At 54.4% G+C, this 27,955-nt stretch overlaps 1 protein-coding gene across 1 annotated transcript in view; it reads right to left on the bottom strand.

The window, feature by feature from the left end:
* Positions 1 to 265: 265 nt before the first annotated feature.
* Positions 266 to 27,955, bottom strand: part of NFASC (neurofascin) — a 187,757-nt gene continuing 160,067 nt past the window's right edge. The window contains 6 exon segments of the mRNA XM_079903031.1: positions 266 to 4,517; positions 7,966 to 8,035; positions 10,301 to 10,432; positions 18,125 to 18,277; positions 19,456 to 19,572; positions 23,065 to 23,286. Of these exon segments, the coding sequence (XP_079759157.1) occupies positions 4,286 to 4,517; positions 7,966 to 8,035; positions 10,301 to 10,432; positions 18,125 to 18,277; positions 19,456 to 19,572; positions 23,065 to 23,286 (926 nt within the window). The 3' untranslated portion in view covers positions 266 to 4,285.

The raw sequence follows: 27,955 nt of genomic DNA, 5'->3' as shown, positions 1-27,955 counted from the left end.
AGTGAGATGAAAGAACACTGAACAAGGAGTCAGAAGGCCTGAGCTCAAGCCCTACCTCACCTTGATTTACTAGCTGTGTGACCTTGGGCAAGTCCCTTTACCTCCCTGGATTTTAGCTTACGATGAGTACTTTCAATCAGATCAGCTCTGTGATCCTTTTGCATGCTGAGATCTGATCCTGTCTTAAGCTAGACAGCTTTGTACCTATTTCACTTCCATCCTTATCATTACAAAACATCCATTTAATACTAATGTACTTCTAGAGGGGCACTGGTTTTGGGTGTGGCTTGAGATACTGGGTGGTGGGGTCTGGTGCCTTCCCTGGACAGCTGTCCTCCTTTCCCTCTGTTCCTTTTCAGAACCCATTCTTAGTAGGGGAGGGAAGGAAAGGGCACTGCCCTGGCTTGGGCTGGGCAGGCTGGGGACAGCCACAAGGTTGGCTTGAACTCCCATGGGGTGGCCCCTGCCTGGTTTCAAGGAGGGGCTGCCCAGGATTTGGGCTCTGCCCGGGGCACTGAGTGTCCTCCTGACATTTCAAGCTCTTTGTTTCGTTCGTTTGACTCCTCTGGTTTTCTATTTTAATCAGGGATCTCCCTATATGCTACTCTTAAGCCACCATGTAAAGATCAACTAGGATCCACAGCGTGATTTCTTTCCAGTGGACCTAGCTGGGTGGAACGAACTACAACACGGGCTTGTGTGTGTGTGGCAGGGGCTGGTGCAGTGGTGACCGAGGTATCACGGGCGGGGAGTGTGCTCTGTGCCCTCCCGCTGAGAAGTGATTCCTGACACCTGCCCCACCAGCTGAGAGCCCAGGAAGCCTCGCCTTTTCAGCGTGTTAGTGGAGCAGCCTTGCAAAGACTGAGGCAAGAGTGTGTGACATCCCCACGGCTCTCGTCACACGGGCTGTTTGGGATGCTCTGTGACTCGGCTCTGATACTGCAGAGAGCCCCAGGAGCCTTAAAAAGCTGCTGCCTGTGCTGTTCCTGGGGAAAATTCGCTCTCCTTCGGATCAGACTCTGTCTCTCTCGGTTTTGCCTCCAAGAATTGCCCAAGTGGGGCCCAGCGTGGGCAGCCTCCTTCCCCTGCCCTGAGTTGTGCACGGCACCCCACACAGCCCTTCACATTTCATCTCCAGCGGGCCTGGCTATGGACTCATCCTCTTCAAGACAAGGTCGTAATCTGGATTGCTCCCCCGAAAGTGCCGCCCTGCAAAGGCGCCTGCCACTAGGTCTGCTGTGAGGGTGCCGGTGTGGCTGCCGGCTGTGTGCAGGGAGGCAGTCCAGCAGCTGGAAAAGCCACAGATGTCTGTGGGTCTGTTCCCACCCCTTTTCCAGGGCTAACTGCGTGCACGGAAACCATGAAAGCACTGTCTGGGCCCAGGCAGCGGTCCCCTTGCGGGGTGATTAGTACTGGCACCAGCAGCCTCTCGGACCTTGGGACTGAGACCTTGGGACCTGCCAGGAAGGGGGTAGACCAAATGCCTCTGACCCCTCAGGGCGAAGGCAACGGACGAGGGAAGTGGCTACTTTTCAGCTGAAACTCAACCATCTCCCCAAAAGCAAGGTAAGGAAAGAAGGGTCCCATTCACAACGACCCAGGCAAGGTGAGAGGCAGCTGTCCCCCGGCCCTGCAGTGGTGCTCTCCCTAGACACTGGCCTCCCCGCTCCTTTAGCTGGGCCCATGCCCCCACGTGGGGACAGGTTTTCAAAGGAGGGACTGACTAGGGGAGACAGAGGCACCAAAATACAGACAAGTTCAGCAACTTGGCCCAAGGGGCAGAGAAGAGAGGCTCAGGCAGCAGGACTGCCCCTGTCTTGACCAGTCTTCAGGACCAAGTTCCCGCTCCAAAGCTCTTCCCTTTGAGCCTGGAGCCACTGGCGGCTTAAGCACTCAGTGCCAATCAACGCCAACCAATGCCACTCTGTCCCAAGACTCAGTTCCACGACTGTCAGCCCTTCCCCCATCATCAGTTGTGTGGAGGACTTTCCTGAGGCAGAGGGACGGGCGTGACATCTTACGGTCCATCCTGCCCAAAGAGCTTACTTCCGGTGCAATGAGTTTACTAGTGCGTCCTGTGCAATATGGAACGAGGGCCTGACAGACTGACTGCTCTGCTCAGATCCAGAGTGTTTTCTGGAAAGGCCGGTCCTTTAATGCAGCTCACAGGCACACTTCCCTGACATTCCCTAGGCTACAGGAATGCCCAGCAGTACCCAGGCAGGTGGAGGAGGAAAGGCAGGGGAGGGGACCCCTGAGCTGGCTCCCTAGTCCCCTACTATTCGCCCTGTTCCCCATCATCACGAGAGAGCTTCCCCCCAGGCTTCCGGGCAGCACACCTGGCTACGGCTTGGACCAAAGGACAGTTACTCGCTCAGGTTCAGACAACATAACTGGCTCAGCTCTGGGCTACATTTTCTCACCTGCAGACAGAGTAGGTGTGCCTATGGGCTTGACCTTCAACTGACTGATTATTAAGTGATGCAAGCATTGCTAATACCTTTGCGGCTTAAACATGTGGCAAACGATGCTTTAATAATGTCTCTGAAGGACACAGCCTTGCTCCTGCCCAGGTCGCCTGGCAAGAAGCTGGAGGCGCCAATCAGAGGCTGTGTCTGTGGCAGGTGGTCCACTCCTGGGGGTCAGCTTCACCCTCCTGAAACCGACTTTAGCTGCAGCAACAGCTGAAGGGTTACTCTTAGGCTCTAGATCTCTCTCTTTCTCTCTCTGAGGCTAGGTACCTTTGGTTTCAAAATGGAATAGGTAGGGAGCGTGAAGGCAGTGCCTTGGGTCTCAGAGAACTGCAGGTCTGCGAGTGTCTCCATCTGGGGCAACGGGCTGCGGGGCACACTTTGAGTGGCTGCTCTGGTTCTGCTGTGATGCTTGCATAGGCCGCCCCATTCTCCTTGAGACTGACGTCACTGGAGGCTTCAAGGCTTGCAGGGAGGGGCTGGGAACCTGGGAACTGCAGGGACAGGTCAGAGCTGCATAAGGCATACGAAGAGCACTCCCAGGCCAGGCTTTACAGCACTGTTGGTGGGGGGGGGGGTCTCCTGATAGGTAAATACCCTAAGGAAAGGACACACCGGCTCAGTCTTGGGGGCAGCAGGGCCCCATCCACACGCCATAAAACACCAGTTTCAACATCATACATGAGCTGCTATCTGCTAGAGACGAAAGGGGGAGCAGTGCTTTCCACCCCCAAGCACACCAGCACAGTCTTCACATCGCAGGGGTCCATCTCCTGGAGGGCAGCAGCACAGACCCTGACCAGGTGGGAGACACCCTCTACTCTGGATGCAGTGGGTGTGGTCCTCTCTCCCACATCCTGAGTTTCACTGATGGGGAGGCAGGAAGTCCAAACCTAGCCCTTTCCTTCTCTCTCGAGGTGGGCACAGCTCCCTAGGGACGGACGCCTGGTTTTCCTCTGCTTGAGGTACACAGTCACTGGAGCTGAAGTCCTTCCCGCTCCTGTTCCTTAAACTCCTTCAGTCATTGCAGCTTTCGTCTCAGACACTCCAGAGGCAGGGGCAGGGTAAGAGCCAGGAGCAAGAGGTAAGCCCACCTCCCAACTGCACCAGAGCAAGGCAAGAAGGCCTGCTTACCCTCTCCCTGCCAAAAATACTGTCATTTTCCAGAAAGGAGCCAAGCCCAGCTCAGCAACTGACAAGGCTGAGGTGGATGGGTTGGGGGCCAGGGGAGGCATCTGGCGAGAAAGGCATCCTTCGGAAATACGTTGGCCCAGCTGCGGTTTGAATACTATAGCTTTTCTGTATGTTCGTTTACGGATCAATCCTTTTTTTGCCTATCTCTGAAGTTTCCTGGGGGAGAATCCACCTATTCTTTCTTTTTTTCCAGGGACATTTCTTCAAAAGGAAAAGAAAATGGAGATGTTGGGTCTGGAGGAGAAGACCCACAAAGCAAAAATAAAGACAATGAGTAAGTACCATAACCAACAGAAACTGGTGAGTGTGTGTGTTGAGGTCAAGGGCAGGCAGTGTGGGTAGAGGCTGGGGGTGGCTGTGAGGCTGAGCAAGGGACCTGGGCTCCCTCCAGCTGAGCTTAGCCATGGCTCCAGCTCGCCCACCGGTGGCACCCCGGGGGGGTCATCGGGAGGGGGCTTGCGGTTGGCTGGGTGGTCACTGGTCCTCACAGCTTGGCAGACTCCCATGTGGTACCCTTGTCCCTGAAGGTGGTGGTGGCTTCGTGGTAGGTCTGCAGTGGCTCGTCTCCCCCTCTCCCCTCCTTCTACTTGCAAGGTAGTGGCTGTGCCTGGGGGGCTCTGTTAGGCCAGAGAATAGATGGCGTTGACAGGAGATGTGGCCTCTGAGCTTTCGTTGCCCTCTGTCTCTTCCTTGTCCTTTTTGACTGTGTACTGGCCGATGAAGGAGCCGTCCTCATTGAACTGTCCCTCGCCGCCCTCGCCGTAGTCCACCAGGCTGTCATCACTCTCCTGCTGCTTGATGGTACCATCCAGGGATGTCTGGCTGCCCTGCAAGGGCTTGTTGTCCTCGTCACTGGATGGAGAGAGGACAGAGAGTCAGGGCTGGCCCACCCAGCGCAGCCCAAACCCAGGCCGGGCAGAGGAAGGCCTCCAGCCTCTTGCCAGGCACGCATACCACACAGCTCAGAGAGGACGGGACCTCAGGATGACCCAGACCAGCCCTCACTCCCCTCCCCGTCCGGCCAGTTCTGCAGAAGGAAAGCTGAGGCTTAGAGAGGACAGCATCGTCTCCCAGGCGAGGGGCAAGCTGGTGCGGAGCTGGGATGGACCCACACTCCTGGACGCTGGGTCTGGGGTCCTCTCCGGGAAGCTGGGTCGCTCTCCGGGATGGAAGCAGGCAGAGGACGCCACCCCATGGTGAGGCAGAGCCAGCCGCTTGTAGACCAGGGGGACAGGAAGGGTCAAAGAAGGGGAGTCAAGGACTTGGGAGTTCTGGTCCCATGTGTGTCACTGTGTGGTTCTGCAGCCTTGGGAAAGCCCTTCCTTCTTACTGGACCTTAGTTCCTCCATCAAGAGGGTTCAACTAGCTTTGACTCTCTGTGATCTGTGACTGGCTCTGGAAAGACTCTGCTCGTGACAAAAAGCAAGGGTCTGGGCCTTAAAGGAACAAACCTCTCCCTGCCTTTCCCCTTCTTTGTCTTGGTGGTGTTCCTCTCAGTTCTGGTTTATCCACAAACAGATGCTGTTGTTTCAGGGCTAGCAAGTGATGGAGGGAGGAGGGAGGGACATGCAAATGAGATAGGAGGGGCCAGCAACTTGAGACAAAACCAGCAAGGCTCAGAGGATCCAGCTTAGCCCCCCTCTGAGGCCCCAGGTCCTGCCCTTAAGCTCCTCTCATGCAAGGAGAGCTGGTAGTTAAAGTGGCGTCTACCCACTGGGGTGCCTGCTGTGCCCCCAGGAAGTGAGATACCCCGAGTGGGCCGGCATCTGCTCAGGCACCACATCCCTTCCCCTGGCTCTTCTAGGCTCAGAGGCGGGGACCAGGTGCTGCTGGCTGCACTTCAGAGGAGACGAGGTCCCGGCAGGGGGCAGCCGGACCAGCAGTGGGCATCTGGGTCCCGGCAGGCAGGACCACAGCGGTGCCAGGCAGTCTGAGCAGACACCCCCCACCCCCACTCCCCTGCCCCAGGCCACACTTAGCCCTTCCTGGGCTTGTGGCAAACCACCGGCTGGGTTGCCATTAGAGTGGGCCGTGAGTTCTCACTTCTAACCTCAGTGCTGGTCAAAGACAGCTGTGGGGGTGGGGGGGTGGGCCGGGAGCCAGAGGACCTAGGCGTCAGGAGATGGAAGGCTATTAGCCCACTGCCCCCATGAGCTGAGTGAATGCGGCCCGTTACCCTGCTTAACTGTGTTCTCTGACGGCAGTGCTGTGGGAGAGGCAGCTGAGTGAGGGAAGTGGGTGTCTGGGGTTATGCTGTATTTGTTCAGGGGGTGGAATTCACGTTTTGAGAACCAGCAGATTCTAACGACCAGGCTCCTTACCCTACTTGCCAGTGTTTTTCACAGGCACCCTCTCCCCAGCGCCCTCCATTCCCCCTGCAAGGGAGTGACAATTGTGTCTATGTGGTTCTCGGGAATTCCAGGCCCCCAAGCTAAATGCAATCACTGAACAGGGTGGCCCAGTGGGGGTGGGAGGGGTCCTTAGTGTGTCAGGTTCTTGTGGGGAAAGAGGATCTAGGTCTGGAAAGAACAGACCTCTCCTAAGGGAAGCCTGAAAGAAACCCAATGACTGTGGCCCCCTGGTCCAGCCACCTGTTAGCCTACCTTCCAGGAGACCTTCGAGGACCAGGTGGGCAGACAAGGGACAGAGAAGCAGAGAGAGACACACCAGAGAGGTGCTCGGGCAGCGAGGTCCCAGATGAGCAGGGTGAGCCAGACCCCCAGCCTGTCCCGCCCAGAAACTTGGTTTTTCCTCTAATGTATTAATTTCTCCCCTTTCCCAGTTTCGGACTCTTGGACTCATCCAAGTGGGGGCTCTAGGATGGATGCCGCAGGCCTCCCCAGAGCCGAAGCCAAGGGGTGCGTATGTGCGTGCGCGTGTGTGTACATGTGTGTGCGTGGTGTGGAAGCCCGTGCGTGCGTGCACCAGTATATGTGTCTCCAGCCTCAGTGTCGGTGGGTCAGGGGGTTGGGGTGGTGAGGCAGGTGTTTTCGCCCAACAGCTTTGGTGTCTGGTGGAGGAGAGGTACCTGAGGAAGTGGCTTCTCATAGCGCAGGTTACCTGGCCCTGTATTTGAGGAGGTCCTCACCCTTCCTCACGCTGCATTGAGGGCTGGGGAGAAAAGGCCCAGGGCCTTTGGAACTGATGGCCAGAGGATAGCTCCTGGCCCATGGGGAAGCTGGGCCCCACCAAGGGTGCTGAGGACAGCCTGGGAGGGTCTCTCGTGCTTGTTCTTTGAGAGGCTCCTGGGGATGCATGAATTGGATGGATAGACAGCGTCTATAAGCCGCCAGATGGGCTCCTGTGTGGGCAGAGGCTCTGCCGCCCATTGATCTGATCCTGTTTGAGAGGCTGCAGATGGGCAGAGTGGCGGCGGCCCAAGATAGGATAAGGAGAGGTCAGAGGAGGATGGGGTGACCTGGCCTCAGAGAGTGACTTGGTGGGGGTGGGGAAGGAGGGCTCCAATCAGAAGATTTCCTCCCTTTGCACTTGGCCTGGGAACGAGACCTCCATGACTCACCCTGCACCATTCCTTTACTCAAAGCATACTTGCCAATAAAATGGACAGATTACAACTTTTGTTAAGCCAGATACAAAGGCCCGTCCAGATCTGAGAGGGAGCATGGGCATAGGACAGTGGCAGTAGCTGGACGTGGGGCCCCTGGGCTCTCCAGTTCTGCACTAGCTCACTGAGTGGAGAGCACAGGAATCTTCCAGGTCACTTCCCAGCCTGGGCCGTGGTCTTCTCATTTGGGACACAGGCACTGGACCAAATGCCTCTCCAAGGCCTATTCCAAGCTGCAGCCCAGAGAAGTCATTCTAGTTCCTGAGGAAAAGGCCTAGAACACCTCCCCACGCCCCCTTCATCCCTCACCTAGTTGAGTTTTAAAGACATTACAACTTCCCCAGGTCATCATCTTCGGAGCGAAAGTGGGGTGTAGGCAGAGAGCAAGCTGAGAGCAGAGCTCATTTCACAGCAAGGGGGGCCTGGGTGTGCTTTCAGAGCAAAAAGGTGGAAACACACATACAAAGATGCAATAAACCTGAGTCGTGCAGCTGAATGAATGAAATGCTGTTCATCGAATGAGTGTAAGTGTGTTGGGCAGTGCGCGCCATCCCCGGGGGTATGGGGGTGCTGTCACAGAGGCGGAGGTGACAGCCTGATGGGAGAGGACATCCGTGCAGTAGCGTCTCAGCCCAGCTGAGCAGCTCTGAGGGAAGGGGCTGCCTCAGGGGGGGTGAGGAGAACGCACCTGACAAGGGGTGCTCTGTGTGAACAGGAGTCAAGGAGATCGCGCACCTGTAATCAAAGGAGCCATCCTCTTCTTTGGGGTCCTCAGGGCCAAGGGGAACATCCTTCTTTTCTCGCACTTGGTCAGTAAGGGAAGCAAAGACACAGACGTCATGATTGAGCGTGCTCGAGCTCTGCGGGGCCCCAAAGTACAGCCAAAGAAGCCGCCTCTGGGTTCCGTGACTCTCCCTCTTAACAAGGCCCCATCCATGCCCCCCTTGTTCTTGCCTCCCACGGTTGCTCGGGTGCCAAGTGAATTCTGCTTCCTCCTCCCCGTCACTGGGGCTTTTCTTACATCCCCACTGACAACTGAAATCTCCCCCGACCCGGCTCCCCACCACCGCTCCATGAGGTCTTCTCCAAACACCAAATGGATGCGATCCTTGGCACCTTTCTTTTTTTCTTTTTTCTTTTGGCTGCGGCATTCGGCATACTAGATCTTAGTTCCCTGACCAGGGATCGAACCCATGCCCCCTGCAGTGGAAGCGCTGAGTCCTAACCACTGGACCGCCAGGGAATTCCTTGGCACCTTTCTTAATCTGGTTCCCTGTTATAATTATGTGTGCACATTTATTTTGCCTGTAACAGAATGCCAGTTCTTTTCTCGAGGGTGGGGACTGTGTTTCTTCAAAGCTCCTAAGAGAGTGCCCTGGGCAGACAGGACACGCCACACACACCTCTGGAATGGAAGGTGCTCTCTTAACTGTGACCTCACTTGTTTGTGCGACTCCCTCTTCCCACACCTCCTCTGTGATGTATCAGCGTCCCTCCCAGGCCCTGTCTTGTGCTGTGATCCTCCTCCTATGCCAGCGGCACTGTCCTTGAGGGAGGGGTCACCTCTCCTTCTAGTATCCTTAGCACCCAGCACAGAGCCTGGCACACAGCAGACACTGAGGTGAGTGACTTCGTTTCTTCCTGAGGTACGAGGCAGGATAATCACCCCTATTTTAGGGGAGGGAAGCTGAGGCCTTGAAGATGTCACGTAACTAATTAGCAACTAAAGTTTAAGGTGGAGACTGGAGCCCTGGCCTCAAGGCTCCTGGTTCACTCATCTTCCTAATGGATGGGGGGCTTCCCTTGGAGCTGGAGGAAAGGAGATTAGCTGTAAGAAGAACTTTCTGGAACGGGCAGAGGAAGGCTGAGTTTATCTGATCAGTTCTCAGGTGCATCAGTTCCACCTGGAACAGAGGGTAAGCTCAGAAAGGCTGCCCTTCTCCTAACGCTGCCTTTCTGTCTTACAGAAGAAAACCAGCCCCAACACAGCACAACAAAGTGAAAGAAAACATCATTCCCCAATAAAGAAGTATAATTTCCTGCCCTCCCTGACTTGAAGGAGAGGCATAACTCTTTAGAATCCTAGGGTCTGAGGGCACACGGGCCAGGGGAAGAAAATCAAACAGAATCTCCTCTCTCTTTGAGTTGAGTTTTAGGGGCTCGTGGAGGAGGATGTGTTCACAGAGGTGCGCAGAAGCCGGCACTTGGGGAGCACGGGGTGTGTCTGGCGATGGCTTTGGGGGCAGGGAGCAATTTCATTGTGCAATCCGGCTGGATTTTCACTCTCAGGGTCATCCATTGTCCTGTCTCCTGTCACCCTACCCACTCCATCACAGACAGATGGCTTTCTCATCCCTGTTTGAAAAACAGTCAGTATTTCCAGAAACAAAAAAGCCAGAGGTCCTTGTCCTTGACCTTGGTTTGTCTGGGCTGGAGGATCTTCAGGCCACAGAAGAGAAATACTGCTCTGGGACTCAAGAAAAGCTCAAAGCCCTTTAAGGACTGGGGGTCCCTCTCAGTGCAACCCACCCCTCAGCCTCTGCCAGCTCCTCATGTAGGAGCATCTGACCCTCTATTGGTATATCTGATTTCAACCCAGCCGCGCTGAGAGCCCAGCTCTGCGGCCTCTCTCATGCATGTGCTTCTTCCATCCAGACCTCTCTTCACCACGGCCTCTCTCTCACAGTTCCAGAAAATGCATCTCTCCTTCCCACTTCACTGGGACATAGGATCCTAATGAGATTCAGGCTGAAAAAAGCCAATTACTGAGCAGATGGGTGGTGAGTCAAGGGGAGGGAAGGTCATTCTTAATGGGAGCCAGGGTTCTTTCCATCTCCTCTCTGGCTGCCTGGACTGTTCCATCCCCCCACCTCAGGCGAACTTAATTAACTCAAGTGCTTTCTGGCAACTCTGAGATGCACGGAACAGGCAAGAGGACTGTACGTCCAAGCTTGGCAAGGACTGTGCTCCCTGAGAGGGTGGAGCCTCCTGGAGCTGGCAGGGGACCTGGTGACTCACAGGAAAGCCCGCTGGCCCTGTCCCCCAAGCCCACTCCTCTGACACCTCTTACCTGGGTACTTGCCTCCTCGACTCCTCTTGATGAAACAGACGATGAGCAGGGTCAGCACCAGGAGGGCGACGGCACACATGAGCCCAATGAACCAGCCCTGGGTGGCGATGTCCGCCTGGTTGTTGGTGTAGGCTGGCGGGGGAGGGCCAGAAGCAAACACGTGGTGAATGATTGACGTGGGAGAAAGTGAGGAGAGGAGGGAAGAACTTCAGTTATTTCATGTCCAGGTTGCTCCTGCAGCCTAACGGTACCACCCAGCAGCTCTCTGGCCCAAACTACCCTACCCTGCTACAGGGACAAAGAGAAAATAATGTAAAAGTCAAGGTCAAAAGGTCAGAAAAGAGGCACAGGATGGGGTACAGGAAGCAGAATAAGCAGCAGGGGGCTGAACAGGCCCTTTAGGAAGGGAAGTTTCCTAAGCATGAGGCGTGGCATTCTTGCAAAGCCGATGGCTGGGCACAGCCTGGCGGGGAATGAGGGAAGGCCAGGGGTTGACTATGATTTCCCACGGATGAGCCACAGGGGTGAGCCGGCACGCTACCCGCCAGGGAACAAGGTCAGCGGTCACATGGCAAAACCCCTGGAAGAACGAACGCCTTCGCAGGCCTGCACAGGCACAGAGCGGCGGCCTGTCCCACCAGTACGGCCCTGAAGCCAATCGGGCTTCCCGGCAGTGGGTCGCAGGTGGGGTACAGTTCCAGGATGCCCCGTGCTTCCCTGTGTCTCCCCCGCTGCACTGTGGGCTCCCTGACAGCAAAGACAGCCCCTGTGTGGGGAGCCCAGACGGGCCGGTGGCGAGGTTAGGGCCAGGGCTGTGCATTCAGCACACCCCATGCTGCCTCTCCCAGACCACTTCCGTACGTGGAGACCCCTGTGACAGCGGGCCCCTCGCTGTCCCTGCCTGGACATGTGGAGACCTGTCTCAAAGTGGGCAGACACCCTCATGACGCGAGGGGCGGATGGGCGGGCCTGGAGACCAGAAGCAGATCTGACGGTGTCCTGGAGGACCAATGGCTAAGGTTAGAGATCAGAAGGGGTGGGGTGGGTCGGAGTCACTTGCCCTCTTCCTTTCTATGGACTGGAGAACAAAAGAAGCAGCCTTCCACGGAAACCACGACGTGGAGGACAGGAAGGATCACAGGGGCAGAACAGACCCTGGGTAACCCTGGGGCCAGCAGAGCGAGCGGAGTGGCCTCTGGGAGAGCCAGACAACATCGGGAGTGCTGAGAGCCACGCAGCCAGAACCGAAGCTCAGGGCCTCCTCGGGGGAGAAGCACAGGCACAGAGGATGGACCTGGGCCCGTGCCGTACTCTAGGGTCTGCATCACACACCATTTTGTGGGGCACGTATCTGGGTGCAGTCTACCCTTTGCTCTTCTTGGGCAGAGAAACTGTCTTTACAGCGTTCTCAGCATCTAGCCAAGGGTACTGCACCAAGATGGGTCTCAATAAACAATGAAGACTGATGAACAAGACCTTCCACGCTCTCTGTGCTCTGGCTGCCCAGGCAGCCCGGGATGGAAAGCAGCTGAGTCCCATGGGAACATGGCTGTGACTACCCTGATCCAGGTACGCTGTGGGGCAAATCCCATCCCTGCTTCCGCTCCCGCTCCCGAAGGCCATTTCCTGCACAGGGTCAGAGAGGTCTTCCTAAACCCCATGCAGGATCAGATCACTTCCTCGCTTCAACCTCCAATGCTTCTCATTACTGTTAGGAAAAACCGTCCATTCCTTATCCTGATCTGCTGGGCTCCATCAGTCCCATCTCCCACCACCCTGGACACTCCAGCCACACTGGCCATTCCCACTCCTGCCCCAGGGCCTTTGCATCTGCTGCTCTTTTTTTCAGATGGCTGCCTCAGCAAATGTCATCTCTTCGGAAAGGCCTTCCTGGAACTTCCCAGCTAAGGCAAAAGCCCTCTCCCCCACCCAGCCACTCTCTGTCCGAGGGCTCGAATTTGTCCTCTTCATAGCACTTATAACCATTTGCTATCTTACTAACAGTTTACACCCATAAGCACTTCCTATGGGCTGGCACGACTCCAAGTGCTTTCCCATGATTATCTAATTTAATCCTCACAACAACCCCATAAGGTGGATTTTTACTATTACCCCTATTTCACAGGTGGGGAAACTGAGGCACTGAGGTTAGTGATTTGCTTAGGGGCCCAGAGCTGGTAAGTGGTAGAGCTGAGCTGTGACCCCTGGCCGTCACAGCTCGAGTCTGTGCTCTTCACTACTCCGCTCTCATCTCTCCACCCAGAAGTAAGCTCCTTGAAGGAGGGACTGTCAGGGTTACTGTCATCCCCCCAGTGCTGGGACACAGCCTGGAATATAGAGGCACTTGATCTGCTTCCTGACTTCCTTCCCTTCGCTCAGTCCACTCATCCTCTTGGCCTGATGGGGTCTCTGCTTCCCTCAAACTCCACGCTGCCCTCCCTTCCGCATCACCCGTTCCAGCACGCGACTCAGTCGCCCGCTGTGGGTCCCCTTGGCAGTTATGGCCTCTTTTTGTGCTTGCTTTGAGCTTTGCTGGAGGAAGATGAAGACCCAGGCCCCTCACAGATTCACTAAGTCATACTTCAACTGGACCTTCTCTGCAGCCTGGCCACCCTTCCACTCCTTTCTCACTGCCCCTCCCAACTGCTCCCCCTCCCCCTCTCGCTGCCCCCATGTGACCCTCTCTCTGAGTCAGTGTCTCGGTGTCGAGCTCACCTGCCCCACTCTGGAGACCACTGAAACCTCACAGCCTCCACGACTGTCCCTTCCTTCTGTGTCCAATGCCTCACCTCCTTGGTGGCTCAATCCTGTAAGGATCTCTGAAAACTCTAGCATTTTCAATTTCTTCCTCTGTGCTATCTCCTCCCTTCTGCTGTTAAGCACGTTGAAGCTCCTTGTATCTTAAAACAAAAAACCCTTGAGGAACCTGGCAGACTTTTTGGCTCTAGTGCATGCACTGTCCTCTTATAGGTAAATATTTTTTTTTTTTTTTTTTTTGCGGTACGCGGGCCTCTCACTGTTGTGGCCTCTCCCGTTGCGGAGCACAGGCTCCGGACGTGCAGGCTCAGCGGCCATGGCTCACGGGCCCAGCCGCTCCGTGGCATGTGGGATCTTCCCGGACCGGGGCACGAACCTGCGTCCCCTGCATCGGCAGGCGGACTCTCAACCACTGTGCCACCAGGGAAGCCCTAGGTAAACTCTTTGATCTTCCATCATCTCCAGTTCCTGCCAACTCCTTTCTCTGCCCCCAAGACGCTAACCTCGAGCCCCTCTGTACTCAGCGCTCATCCACCATCACTGAGGGCATCTTTCCCAGACTTACCTCGACACCCTTGACTCTTACTCTCACCTGCCCTCCAGTCCTGCCCTTCCAACTGGTGATCCTTTTTTCATCTCTCATTGTCCTTCCAGCCTGTCCTACACTGTAAGCCCAGGGCTTGCTCCTGACATCTCCTTGGACGGTCCCTCTGCCCCCTTCCTGCCCCCATGCTTCTGCCAGTGGCTTCAAGACTCATCTCTAAGGGCTATCATTTTACTCCTTCCAAAATGTCTCTTATATTCACGTCACTGCACCATTCCAAAGGAGTCCCCTCACCCCAGTGTCCATCAGATCCCAAGGATACAATGACACATCATGTTATCATGTTCCCAGAACACTTCCATCATGCCAGGTGCTCTGGTCTTCCCCTCCCTGCATCCTTCCCATCCTGCCCCAGAGAGCCTGGACTGCCACCCTTCTTGCCCTCCACCTTTCCACATTGTACCCCCTCCTTCCTGAATCTCCCATTCCTCCAGCTCACACCAATCTCTGAACCCCCACTTCACCCCTATTTACTCTGCACAATGTAACATTTAATTGCTCTGTTTCCTGCGTTCTGATGTCCAATGATACTATTAAGGCTTGAGAAAAGGGGATTCCTTGGGCCCCCTCGTACTTAGCATGATGTTGGTCACCTAACAAGCAGTCATTGACTACTTATTGATTAATGACCAATTTAATCCTAATATGCTATGGTTAACCTGGGGTGTCTCTTGCATTTTTTCCTGATAACAGCTGGAGGGTCACATGGATATTGGCTTGACCACGTGCCACCTGGGCACTGGGATGAAGGAGCCACTTCAACTTGTGTTTGGATGGTGGTCACCACCTTTTGCAGAGAAGTTGGTCTGAATGTCTGCAGTGACCTGTTTGCTCCACCATCTTGCTGATAGCCGTCTCCCACGAGACTCCTTTCTCTTGGGAGAGAAAGTCACAATACCAGGGAAAGTGGCCATATGGGCAATTTAGAAATTAAATGTAGCTTTCCATTCCTGACAGCACCACGTAAAGTTCAAATGTTACCTTCAGTCCTCACTGAAAAGATCAAAGAAATTTCTGTGAAGTTTGGACACAGAAGGCTGTTCAAAACCAAGTAGATTTTGTAACTATGCTTGGTGATAGATGTCAACTAAACCTATAGTGATAATCATTTTGCAGTATATACATAGATCAAATCATTATGTTGTACGCCTAAAACTAATCAGTGTCAATGATACACAAAAACAAACAGAGAGACCAAAAACCCAGTGGGACCTGGGGTAAGGTGGGCTCAACCAGACCCCATCAAAATGACTCAGTTTCTCAAGAACCAAAAGAAATTTAGGACGTGATCTCACTCACAATGTGACCCCACACACAGACTCTGAGAGGAATAAGGCGTTTTTGCAAGGCAGTTACATTTGTCTGCTAACACCACTCTTAATCGATCCGTTCAACATGTTTCCAGATTCCTAACGGACACAGTAATAGCAACATCCCAAGACCAGGGTATATTTACACTCACCACCTTTGCTGTAGCTAACGGAAGCCAGAACAGCAGCCGTTCATTGGGGACACACAGGTCCTAATAACTCTTACTCTGGCCTAGAGGCCATATTTTGTGTGCCTTCCACACCGCACCCTACAATCCTGCTCAGAAACGGGCAATTCACCTGCAAGGCAGACAGTTCCCATAACTCCGAACTCTGATCAGGAGGAAATTGGTTTGGCCATTGGAGAGAGGCCAGTCACTCAAAGTCAGCAAAAAAATTATATTTCAGAAATAGGGCAGATGAACAAGTATGACAGGGATGGGCTTTTTTGTTTGTTTGTTTGTTTGTTTTGCAGTACACGGACCTCTCACTGTTGTGGCCTCTCCCGCTGCGGAGCACAGGCTCCGGACACGCAGGCTCAGTGGCCATGGCTCACGGGCCCAGCCGCTACGTGGCATGTGGGATCTTCCCAGACTGGGGCACAAACCCGTGTCCCCTGCATTGGCAGGCCGACTCTCAACCACTGCGCCACCAGGGAAGCCCCTGGGCTTCTTCAAATGCAGTTTAGCTTGGCTGCTCTCACTTAAGCATCATTTTACACCTTTCCATCTTCACCTCGCTCCATCCTGGGTTTCTCCCAAACACAGCAGAAAGAGGCCAAATACAAGTAGGTCCCCTAACGTCCCTCCTCCCGGAGTCCCTGAGGTCTAAGGCAGTTTGCTGTCTGTCTCGCTGGCCCCCGTCAGCCCCCCATCCCACCTGCCCCAGGATGTAAGAGCTGGCAGGCCTCCTGGAGTCCAGGGTTATGTGTTTGTGGTCCCTCGGGTCTCTTTGGCTTCAAAAGCTTCAAGAATTGGTGATTAACTTCCCATGTGAGATCTTTCTGGTGAGAGTCAGGGAGCTTGTTAGCATTCCTTGTGGTTTTCTTCCATTTCCTTCCTGAACCACTGTAGCATGTTTGAGTCTATAGACTACAGTGATGGCCTGTGGTTGCCTAAATGACTAGTGGTTGGGCTCAGAGATGATCACTTACGTTGATGAGACACAGAGACCTGGGACATTCTGTGAACTTGACTCTGGAGTCCTGCCACTCCTTTGTGTGTTTTCAAAGGATCTGAACACACACTCACAGACACACATGAACTTCAGAAAGTGGAAATATTTTCCTTCTCTCTGTAGTTTGCACATAGTCATTTCCAGCCAGCCAGGGAGGTAAGTGAGCTGTATGTACTCAGGGCGAGGGTCATACCTGCCCTCTCCAGCTTGCACTGGGAGGAACTGGGGAAACATGCAAGTGCTGAAGGCCTCAATTACTCTGAAAGCAAGTTATGGGATCAGTTTCTCCATAGCAACCACAGGAAAAGAGAGATGAACACCTGAGTCAATATTCAGAAGTGTATTACCAATCATTATTATTATTTTTCTGTAGTGCATGTTTCATATCTCAAAGCAGATTGGGACATACCCCAGGGTAGGGGCTGGTCCTTTTTGCTCTGGCTCTTTCTCCCCAACCCTCACCCACAGTCCCAGGGCTCAGCTCTGGGAGAAGTCGAAGTCTGAAAGCAGGCTGAGCTGGCTTTTGCTGCAATCCCTAGGATGGAACACTACCCTCAAATCTCATCTTTGCTTTCTGCCCCTGTGCTGGACTCAGGTTTGTAATGAGCAAAATCAAATGCACGCACTGGTGAGCAACAGCCTGGGACCCCGACTGGGTCAGACAGAATCCAGCCACCTGCTCTGCTTGGTCAACTGTCCAGTCCCCTGGCCTGGCTCCCAGGGTGACCTGGCTGCTCACGGACATCCTGCCTGAGTTGGCCACGTTAGCCTCAAGCAGGCAGCTGCACTCTCAGACTCCCCGAGACTTGATGGCATGGGCATGCACAGGACAGGCAGAGACACAGGGAGGAGGCCGGGACACCCAGACCAGGAGGCACCAGGCTAGCAGGGGTGGAGTGAGGCCCTCATACACATGGGCAGTGACTCTCAAGATGCAAGCTACCAAGATCAGCCTCGTCAAGCCAGGCGCAGGGAGAGTAATACGTACTTAAGTCCACATTCAGAAGTTCATATAAATCGTTGTGTTTTTTCCTTTATCCTGTGTCTAGTAACCTGCATCTGATTAGGATGTGCCTTGAGGCAGGGACTGGTGCTTCCCGCTCTCAGTCTCTTTCCTCACACTCATCCTTACCCCAGGGCTCAGCAAACTGGCCACTTGGCTAGCTTGCCTGGATGATTTTAAAGAGACACACAGACAGAGGAGCAAGTGTCCTCACGGTCTCCAGACTGCCAGCCACCCTGATCAACAGAGAGATTTCTGAACCTTGTACCTTTTACTGAGCCCCAGTTGGTACAAGTGAAGAAGCTTCTCTATCCACAGCCCTGATAGATCCAGAGCTCTTTTAGGATTAGAAAGCTTCTTCCCCTCCCCAGAACGACCAAAGGTCAACTACATTTAAGCCACGACAAACTTGGGGCAAAATTAAACCAAAACAACTTGTGTAACACACTTTCGAATTTTTAAACAACAGATGACAGTGGCAAGGCAGTGACATACATGCTGATCCTTGGTTTGGTTCCTGGGAGGATTTGGGGGTCAAGACCCTTGGATGGCCTATCCCCTAACCCCACGTGCGAGAAGCAAGCCCCTGTGCCTCCGGGACACACTGCCCCCAGACCCACACGAGGGGACCATGTCTGCATATACACCCAGCCCTGGTGGCTCAAGCACAGTGGAGGCCAGGTGGTCTCCCCTGCCCTCATTCTACAACACCTCCGTTCCCCCCTGCCATCCCACTCATCCCCACAGGGTCAGAAGCATGGTTTCCTATCTACTGGCATGCACTTTTGGCTCGTTTTGTCTTCCGGGGAGCTGCAGACTGACACATAAGAAGAGCCGAGCCACGTCATGCAAGGTGAGGAAATGAGAGGATGAGTCTTCTTTCCGAGAAGAAGAGACAAGCAGGAAGCCGACAATGAGAACAACATGCCCCATGCTTGTAGGGGACGGCCAGGCCAGGCCAGATCCCCTCTCACCTGTACTGGTCATAAAGGTGATGACGGTACTGCTGATGCCCTCGTTGTCCCGGGAATAAACTCGCAACGTGTATGTCATACCGGGATAGAGGTCTGTCAGCTGTATGGGCTGGGCCTGGGCCTTAACAGGGACAGTTTTTTTCGTATGGTTGCCTGGGGAACAGAAACCTCAGTCAGCCTAAGGCTGGGCATGATGAGCTGGAGAGGCAGTGCTTAGGCTCCTGGGCACCTGTCAAAGGTAGAAGCATGGAGGGTGGGGGAAGGGGCCAGGCTGTCTTGCAGACCTGGAGGTCACCGGGCAGCTCCACCAGCTTTCTCACATGCTGACTCTCCTACACGATGGCCCTGCAGCCTAGGACACTGTTCCCTCTCCTAAAGTTTTCTGTCCTCACCCCAGTCTTAAGCACTTAGCACATCATGACCTGCTTCCTTAAGCTCTCAGGGTGTCAGCCAGCGCTCCGTTACCCTGGAGAGGGTCAGAGAGCCAGTCAGCATCCCTCACGGTAACCGGAGGTGAGACGGCCTCTGCTTCTCAGCTCTCACTCCTGGTTTCCCCTCTCATTTCTCACTGTGTGGTGAATTCACACATCAGGAGAAGCGAGTGCCTGGGTGTCTGAAAAAGTGCGGACCAAACTAGGAATTCTGTATTCTGTGGATGTGAATATCTCTCCAACCGCAGAGAACTAAGAGTTGGCTTTGTTCTCCCTCAAAGAGCTTTGGGTGGATTTCCAGCACAAGCCAAATAGGCCAGCATGGTGGGTCTGAGCCCTCAGGAACAGGGGCCTTCGCTCAGAGAAGGCAGATAGCCTGACCACACTTTACAGCCTCACACATCTCGACGCCTGCTCCCCAGTTCCAGTAAAGAATGAACAGCTCAGCTCAAGCCACCAGCTGAGACGAGTGACCCTGGACGGTGTCTCTGACCTGTGAGCAGCTAGTGTCCCTCTGTGCAAAGCACAGTTGAACCCCAAGTCTGGACTGGCCTAGCCTGTCTAGGGGAGACAGCTGAGAATCTGGATCCTGAATTAAGAAGATCCAAGCAAAGGTGAGATCTGGCTCATCTGGGGGCCACCAGAACCGTCATCCTGGGCAGGAAATGGACGAAGGGCCCCTCACCCAGGCCGCCCCCACCGCAAGGCACCCCTGGACCCTCACTAACGGCCGCAGAAACCCCTTCCTCCTCCTCGAGTCTGCTCTTCCTACCGCGCTGCCGCCTGAGCACATGTCGACTTCATTAAGCCACAACGAAGCGGCTGGAAGGCCTCCCTGAGCCTGGGGGGGCGCATGGGATCTTTTTAATGGCATCTCCGCCACCCGCACAGAATGCTTACTGTCGATGTACTCAACCACAAAGTCAGTTCCGGGCCCGAAATTGTGCTTCCAGGTGATGTTGGCCCATTTACTGTTGGGGAGCACTGTGACGTTCCAGATGGATTGCTCATCGGGGGCTGGTAGGGGGGTTAGAAGAGGAGTTAGTGGTGAGGAGGGAGGCAGCACTGTAGACACACACACACACACACACACGCGGGCAGCTAGGAAAGGGTAGAGTAGGAAGTGGCTGTGCACAGGGCCCGACAGAGCTCCAAGCTGCAGCCTTGGTAGCCAGGCTAGGTATGAGCAAGTACAGTCAGGAGGACCCGTATGTGAGGGAGAGCCGGAAACTACGTGTCCACATAGGTGGGAGTAGGAATGAAAGAGTGGGTTTGATCCAGGCCATTGGAGGCTCTAACCTGGGTTTATTCACTTTTTAGGTCCCTTGTCGTGGATGTGAACAGTGCAGCGAAAGGGGCCAGTGAGAAGCCCCATTAGCTAGGATGCAGACGGGGCGGGAGAGGTGTGCCAGCCTCTTTCCCCTCAACTATAGACAGTCTACAGGAAGGAGAGAGGGTATCTTGAAAAGCCACTCGAGGGTCATGTTGAGATTTGCAGAAAGGACAGGACCAAACAGGGGAAAGCCTTAATGGGATCCTGAAACTGGAGGTGGAGAATGGCAACCTACAAGGGTGACTCTAGTCTGAGGAGCCCCTGGGGTCATTCTTGGTCAACAAGATGCTGAATTATTGAAAAATGGCCTCAGATTCTCTAAGGGGACTGGGGGCCTAAAACCCCAGGGCCCCAAGCAGAGACAGTACAAATCCTTCCTCTCCCTTTCATGAGCTAGAGGGGACCAGAGAAGATAACTCCTTCTTGACACCCAACGTTCAGTGGTCCAGATACCAGAAGAATCCTGCTCTGTTGCCTTCTCAGCACTGTATCTTTGAGGCCTGATCTCTATGTAACACAGAAGACATTAATTATCTAGTTCCTATGAGCTGGGAGCTACTTTATCAAAGCCATCACCCTGTCTGAAACTACAGCCTGTGGACAGGAGAATGGCACTCATCTTCAAACGTAATCATTTTTCAAGCATCCCAGCGGTCTGATTACCCCATTTCCCAGCAAAGATTTAATAGCAGAATACTAGCACGAAGGCTTCTATTTCAAAGACTTTACAAGTGTGGCTCCTCTATAGTTTATTAGCATGCAAGGGGGCACTGTCACCGGCTCACCTGTCAAAAATAAATGAATAGAGTACATTGGTGATGCATTTATTCATTAGCTATTTGACATGTGACTGAGTCTGCAGGGCTGGGGAAGTGATAAAAGATCTCCTGGTCTCCACTTCAAAGAAGCACCTTCTCTACTACAACCTTGTCAGTTGTCAGTCGCCCCAGGTGAATATGATTCATTTTAGAAAGAGATTCCATTGATGGCATGAGGCATTCTCCGTGGGGAGGGCAGAAGGCAGCCTTCTTTACTGATCTGCCAAAGGTTTCCGCTGTGTTGGCTGCTTTAACTCAGCCCAAATCCCAGCTCCTTAGAATCTCATGGCTCTTTCTAGTGGGAATGAATTATGATCAGTTATGATTTGGGGACTTGAGATTTTTCCTCCTCAGCCCTGGGCCCTGGAAATAGCCAAAGAATTTGCGTTTAGACAGTCTGACCACCAATACAACCCTGGCCCAAATCTGACTGTCTTAAAGGTAATGGAGATTGGGGCACTATTAGATAAGGTCAAGCAATGGGAAACCAAAATGATTTAGAGGTGGGGGCTGGAAGAAGGCACTGGCATCTAGAGAGACCAAGATGACGATCACTAAAGAACAGAAAAGCTCAAAGACAGGCGCCGAGAAGGAAAGCTATCAATTACTATAAAAACAAGAGGAAGAAGTGAGGGGAAGCAGGGATTGTCCTGTCAGCTCCTGGGATGTGAGACTTAAGACGTATCCCTTGAAATCTGAAAAAGACAAGTTAAGGACAAAGAAAATGTCCCATTTCACCACCCAAAAGAGTCAACTTAGGAAACATTTTGTCCTAAGTTGTAAGACACGATAAAGATGAACTTTCATTTTGAAAATCCTGGACAACAGAGCCACTCTGCTGCGTTGAGGGAGATGAGAATGTTGAGGGGAGCCCCCGAGCTCTAAGGATAAGGTCAGAGTGTGGCCGGGCCCCCGCAGCATCTCAGGCTCAGTTAGCAGTTGGCATGTGAGAGTCCATAGGCTACTCCTCTGTGATAGCGAGGCCAATCCTTCCAGAACGAGCAAGACCCACTCCCTGTCTTCATTCTTGGTACACCTCTTCTGTGAACTCGGAGCATTAAAGTGGGGCACGGAGGCCCCCCTGAATGCAAAAGAAGCCTCACTGTGGACCCAAAGAACACCCGTCAGTCACCAAACTGCCAATGGCAGCTTCTCATAGCCTAGCAGGTTTCTCTCAGCCAACTCTTCCCTACAGAGCACGCTGTTTAAATTCTCGTTATTGCAGCTTTAAGGCAAATCAGTGTTTTCAAGGTCTGAGGAGCATAATGTCAGCTACGTACCACGTGTCTCCCCTTACGGCTCACACAACTCCATGTAATTGGATTGAAGAAGATACTCGCACATGCATTAAGCCTCTATCCTCATTCAAGTGCTGAGAGAAGAGGGGTGGGATGGGTGACAGCGAGGCCTCGGAAGGCGAGGGGACTTGCCCGGGAAACAGAGGGGGCCTACAGTTCTACGGCTGCCGGAGGAGGGTTCCGGGTGCTTCCTGCCAGCCCTGCCGGCTGCATCGTGCTTTACAGCTGGCCTGTGGCTCCACAAGCTAGAGGCCCTCCCCTCCGTGGTAATAAGACTGTTTGATGTCAGTTCTTAGAAGTACTGCTGGATTCCCGAGGGGGTCTCCTCATGCTGGAAGAACAGAGCTTCCTGGCCTGGCTGCGCGATGCAAGAACAGCACACTCTCTGGGCTCAGCAGGCCAGCCCTGGGATCGATTCTTATTTACCAAGGGCCCCTAGAAAGGCTGCGATTTTCCCTCCGTGTGTATATCTGGGGGTGTGGGGAATATGAGTGGGGAGAGCCACAGAGCACTCTGTGGCATTACAGGACTCCTTGGTAATGCCATTTCCTGCAAGCTCTGACTAGAAAAGTCTGTAAGTGCGCCTTTCGGGGAGAGGTGCAAGGGAGGCGCAGGGCTCTGGGGACAGAACCTGGCATGGCTGGCCACTCCCCACTCCTCAGCCCTCTGCTGCAAGCCTGGGGCGTCATGGCGGAGACAGGAAGCCTTCTCAGGCTGGTTGGCCAGTGTCAGGCCCTTTCCTTCCCCACTCTCCGCCTTCTGGAGTGCTCAGCCCTAAGCTGATCCCTCAGCATGTGGCTGGAGGCAGCCCTACAGTCTGGGGCCTGGGGGCCCTCTGTGAAAGAACAGGGATCCAAGGTTAGGACAGGGGCTCTGAGCAGTGGAGGCCACCATAGGGGCGGGTGCTCTGTGCCTCTAGGCCACCAGACAGAGAATCTAGTCTCCTGTGCTTTCAAAGCAGAAACAAAGGGAGGTGTTGACCAGCACCATCTCAGACCCGCCCCCCCCATCTGAGGAAGCCTGTGGTTGGAGGGACAGGAGCACGGATGACGGGCAGTACCGGATTCTTGAATCTCAGTCCTGGTGGTGGTGGGAGGACTCTCCGTGGTGGTGGCGGCGGCAGTGGTTGTAGTAGTTGTGGCGACGGTGGTGGTGGCGACGGTGGAGGGTGCGACAGTTGGGATGGTGGGGACTGTTGTGGCTTCGGTGGTGGCAGCAGTGGCATCAGTACTGCCCACCGTGCCCGTCACACCCACCGTGGTCGGGGGCGACGTGGGAGGAGCTAAGGGGGAAATGTAAAACAGCCAAGTCTGGTCGGTGTGGCCGTCCCCAGCCTGGACACACGGCCCCACGTGCAAGGCAGGCAGCCCGCAGAAGAGACGGAGCTTAGGGACCAGAAGCCTCCCCGAGCAGGATGGACTGGGTCAGACGGGTCGCCGTGAAAGAGAACAGGACCATGGCAAGGAAAGAGAATGAAGCCTGTGTGTTTCATTTTCTTCTCATGGTCTGTGTGGCTCAGAGCGCCAGCATGCACACAGCCAAGGGCGTGATGAAGACGGGACACACACCAGATCACTCAGACCCCAGGGATGACATGGAGTCCCAGGTCAAGCAGCACCCAGCACAGGCCAAGCAGCGCCACTTGGGTCCAGGCCTGGAGCCCCGGCCTCGGAGGTGGGCAGGTTGCGGGGCCCTGCCCTGCAGGAGCACCGGGAAGCCTGCCATTCCCACCCCTTCACGCCCAAATCACCCCCTCTCCTGCCTGCTTGAGTTCTACCACCACCCAAACCCAGTGACAGAGAGAGAGAACGATCCCCACTCTGTGGGCAAGACTTGCACCTTGGTTCGTCTTTCCTACCTCCACCGCCAGCCCCTCCCCAGGCTCTCAGCTCTTGTTCATTCCCTGGCCTCTCCTCCCTTCTTCTCTGTCCAGCGACGGTCCCAGATTACCCCAATCCACCCTGACTTGTAGTAACTGCCTTTCTCTCTAGGGCATCTGGGGTCTGGGCACCGGAAGCCCTTTCCCTTTGATTAGAATGTGGGAAAAGGGCACTGATGGACTCACAGTGTGGCCTGCGCTCAGTAGCACCATCTTCCCAGCCCACAGTAGATGTAGAAATCCCCAAAAGAGCATAAATGCAAAAGAGCATAAATCTTCAGAGAAGTTCGAATCTGCACTACCTCTTACTTCCTCATCTCCCATCCAAAGCTACCCTTTGTCGTCGGTCAGCCCTAAGGGGCTAAGTCTATCATGACAACATTTCCATAGACCGTCTTTCCTTCTACAGAAGGGTTGTGGACACTAACAAAGGGCTGGCCTATTACTCTTTAGTTCCAGTATTGCTAAAGCTTAGGGTATGAGAAGAATGATGGGCAAATCAGAGAGAGACAGAGCTGCCTCTCCTCCTTGCCCACTATCTCCTGTGATCTGACCACAGTCTACTTTCTAGTGTCACCGCTGACGGGGCAGAAGGCAGTGATGTTAAGACATAAGTAGGTAACTCTAACTTTCAAGGAAGAGTGATATCCTACCTTATCCCAAATCTGCAGAAGATCAGGAAAATACTATCCCCGCTCTCCAGAAGGGAGCCAGGGCAGTGAGGGAACCAGAGAGAAAATTGCCAGAAAGCCTTTCTCAAGAATCAAGAGATCCTAAGTCTTCTCAACAAGGGCCTGACCAACAGAAGCCCTTTCATTCCCCCGGGGACTCCAATATTACAAGTCCTCCATAGAGAAGGAGGGACTGTTCCCGGGATCCCAGTTGCTTCCCTATTTGTAAGATCAGAGGCATTATTGGGCCTGAGGGTGCCGACCACAGAAGTCACACTGGGCAGCTGACTATGCCCCATGCATTCCAGAGATTCCTGGGCAAGGTGAAGGCAGACTGCGCTATATTCCCCAAACCCCAGTCAACTCGCAGACATCAGGAAGGGGTGGGGGGAGGGGAACGTGCGGTGGGAAAAACTCTCCCTCTCACAGTCAGTATTCAAGGATGTATTTCAGTCCAAGGTGGCCCCAGGCCTGGAATGCAAGCTCGGCGCTGTAAGAGCTCAGCCTGCGGGAATTCGCCTATCCCACCCACCAAGACACACACACACACACACACACACACACACACACACACACACACACACATAAGGGCCTGAGAGATCACAAGGCAAAGGTGAGCTCCCTCTCAGGCCTGATGCCTGGCAGCTCCCGTGGCCACGGAACACACATGGGCTTTTCCTGCTGTTCTGAGCTGCCGGAAGGAACCCTGAGAAGCTATTTTGTCCATCTGGATAGGACTGCTCTGCTCTGGCTCCTTATCAATAGTGTATTTTCTAATAATTTCTGGCAACTGCAATGTTCACAAGGTTCCCCTTTGCTATGACTATTTAAAAGGCGTCATCAAAACACTGAAAATGCCTTTAAAGTTAAATCATCCCACTCTGTGCAGTGCAGAGACGTGGGCTTCCCTTCTTATGTGCACAGTGGTGCTGCATTTCCCGGCCCCCGGAAGCTATTCACACTCTCACGTGGGCCCTGGTCCTCATACAAGCAGGTACACACACTCATGCTCACACAGGGCCTAGAGCCAGGCCCACACGCTTCCCCGGGCGCTCCAGCGAGCAGCCCTAGAAACAGAGATGCTGAGAGAGGCTACGCTGGAGCGAGTTTCTTCCTGGGCCCTGCTGGGCAGAGACAAGAACGAGCAATGACTGAGGATGCTTCCACACTCCCTCCCCTGCCTCTGCCAACTGTGACAGGAGGAAGGGTTTTCTTTGATGATGGCTACCTAGATGCTTATCCTTCAGCTCAGCAGCAACAATCAGGTATTAGCGAGAGGGGACCAGAAGGGGGTGGGAGGAAAGGAGGCGCTTCCAGGCGTCCTCCCAGAGGGTCCCCGGCACTGGAGGCACAGCGGAGAAGACACCTTCTGGGCTGGCTGAGGTCCCAGCTGGTAAATCAGCATCCTCTCTGGCCTACTCATTAGCTGTGTCTATTGTCCCAGGGTTGGACAGGGCCAGAGAGACTGGGAAGGCAGAGGTAAGAAGGCAAGGCTCTGAGGGAAGGGACAGAAGGGTCAGGTGAGTGAGTTGTTATAGGTGGGAGGGGAGGGCAGGTTTTCCATGGGAAACTGTCCAGCGCTCAGGTCTAAGGGGATTCAGATGATTTCAACCCCTGGGGCGGGGTGGGGGTAGCAGATAAACGGGGAATAAGGACCAGAAGCGGGGCTTACAGTCAGAGTGGCCCACAGGCTGGACAGACTCGTTGCTGGGCTAGGGTGTCATCTTCAGCCACAGCAGGAACTATGGGCTGGAGAACCACCCTGGTCACTGCCCAGTGGAGACCACCAGCCTGGCGACCGAGAGTAATGGGGAGCCACAGTGGGCCTGGAGCTGGAAGCACAGGACCCCTACCTGAAGGCAGTGTCAACCTAATGGCTTACCTAATGCACACTGGAAGGCACCCCAGCTATGGCCAAGGGTTTTCCACCAGAGTTTTGGGCGACACCACGCAGGAGATGGAGAAAATTAAGACAACACGTCTCTTATTCATTTTTTGTTGCCCAGAACCTGCCCTGGAGCTGCCCACCAAACACTGGCAGATCTGAGCCGAGTCAAAGACAAGGACAGCAGTTTCCAGACATTCCAAGGTGGAGGGTTCAGTCCAAACATGTCCACCTGGTGCACGGACCACCCTGGCCAAATCACAGATGGCCAGGACTGATGGGCAGCAACCCTAAGAGACTGCAGATGGGGGTGCATGACAGGGATTACCTTTACCGGGTGAGATAGGAACAGATCAGTCTGCGGGGGAGAATGCCCACGTTTGGAGAAGATGAGAGGGAAGGGAGCAGCGGGCTGGACTCCAGGCCCGCGTCACCAGTATAGAACCTGAGCGCCATCACCTCGCACCTGCAGACTGTGCAGGAGGTTCTTATGCATTTAAGGCTGGGAACGGCTGATGTTACCAGCACAGCTCATTTACCAAGATGCGCGCTGTGCCTCTACCACCATGTCACATGGAAGCTGGAGCCTAGGAAACACATCTGACCGATGGACGGAGGCCCTGGCAGCCTCTGCATCTTTCCTAAGCGAGAAGTAGGAAGTGGGGTGTTTGGAAGTACATCCATCCCCCTCATACCTGCCACACACGAGAGGGGCAGCACAGACTGGCACGGATGCCCACTGAGCAAAGCATACTCCCCGCGACCAGATCCACTTGCTTTGGGTCCTGGGTGCCAGAATGGGGAAGGTGGACTGCGAGCTGCTTGACCAAAGAGCGTCTAGGTGATTCATGTGGTGCCCTCCCTGCATCTCCCCTTCCATCTCCACTAAGTTGCTTCGGCTGCTCTGAGCACCTGCTATAATAGTCCCAGGGGAAACCCTTATGCAAACTTGAATCAGGAAGTTAGGGCCACTCCCAGACTGCAAGGATGGCTTTCTCCCGGTCTCCAGGCCCAGGACACCTCTCTGCCTCACATCCCAGCAGAGGTGGGGAGGCACTGGCCCCTGCAGGCCTGGGTTATTTGGGGGCGGGGGGGATGGAGAGGACTGGGGGTGGGAAGGATGATGGCAGCGCACCACCCAGATCTGACTGGTGGAGCAAACGCAAACAAAGGAAGCGGGGTGCGCAACAGAAACAGAATCAACCTAAAATAGCGGGGCGGGGGGCGGTAAATGAGTGAAGGTGGAGGGGAACCAAACCGGGTAAGGTGGCGTCCTCTTCCTAAGCCAACCCTCCAGTTCCTCACCTGGCTCTCGGCTCTCCCTGCTGCCTAGAGCCTGAGAAGGCTCTGGCAAACCCTTGCCCTATAGCCTTGGTTCTGCCTCAAAGGAGGGCAGCGGAAGGCACCCTGAGGCCCCTGCCTAGTTCCTCCAGCTTGAGGACCGGCCTTCGGTGGTGATGTTCCTCAAACCCACAACATGAGGACTTGAGACAAGGACCTTGGCTAGCAGGTCATC

The sequence above is a fragment of the Stenella coeruleoalba genome (assembly GCF_951394435.1).
Source record: "Stenella coeruleoalba genome assembly, chromosome: 1".
Classification (NCBI taxonomy): Eukaryota; Metazoa; Chordata; class Mammalia; order Artiodactyla; family Delphinidae; genus Stenella; species Stenella coeruleoalba.
The sequence above is the reverse complement of the archived record's forward strand: the minus strand, read 5'-3'. Positions and strand labels throughout refer to the sequence as shown.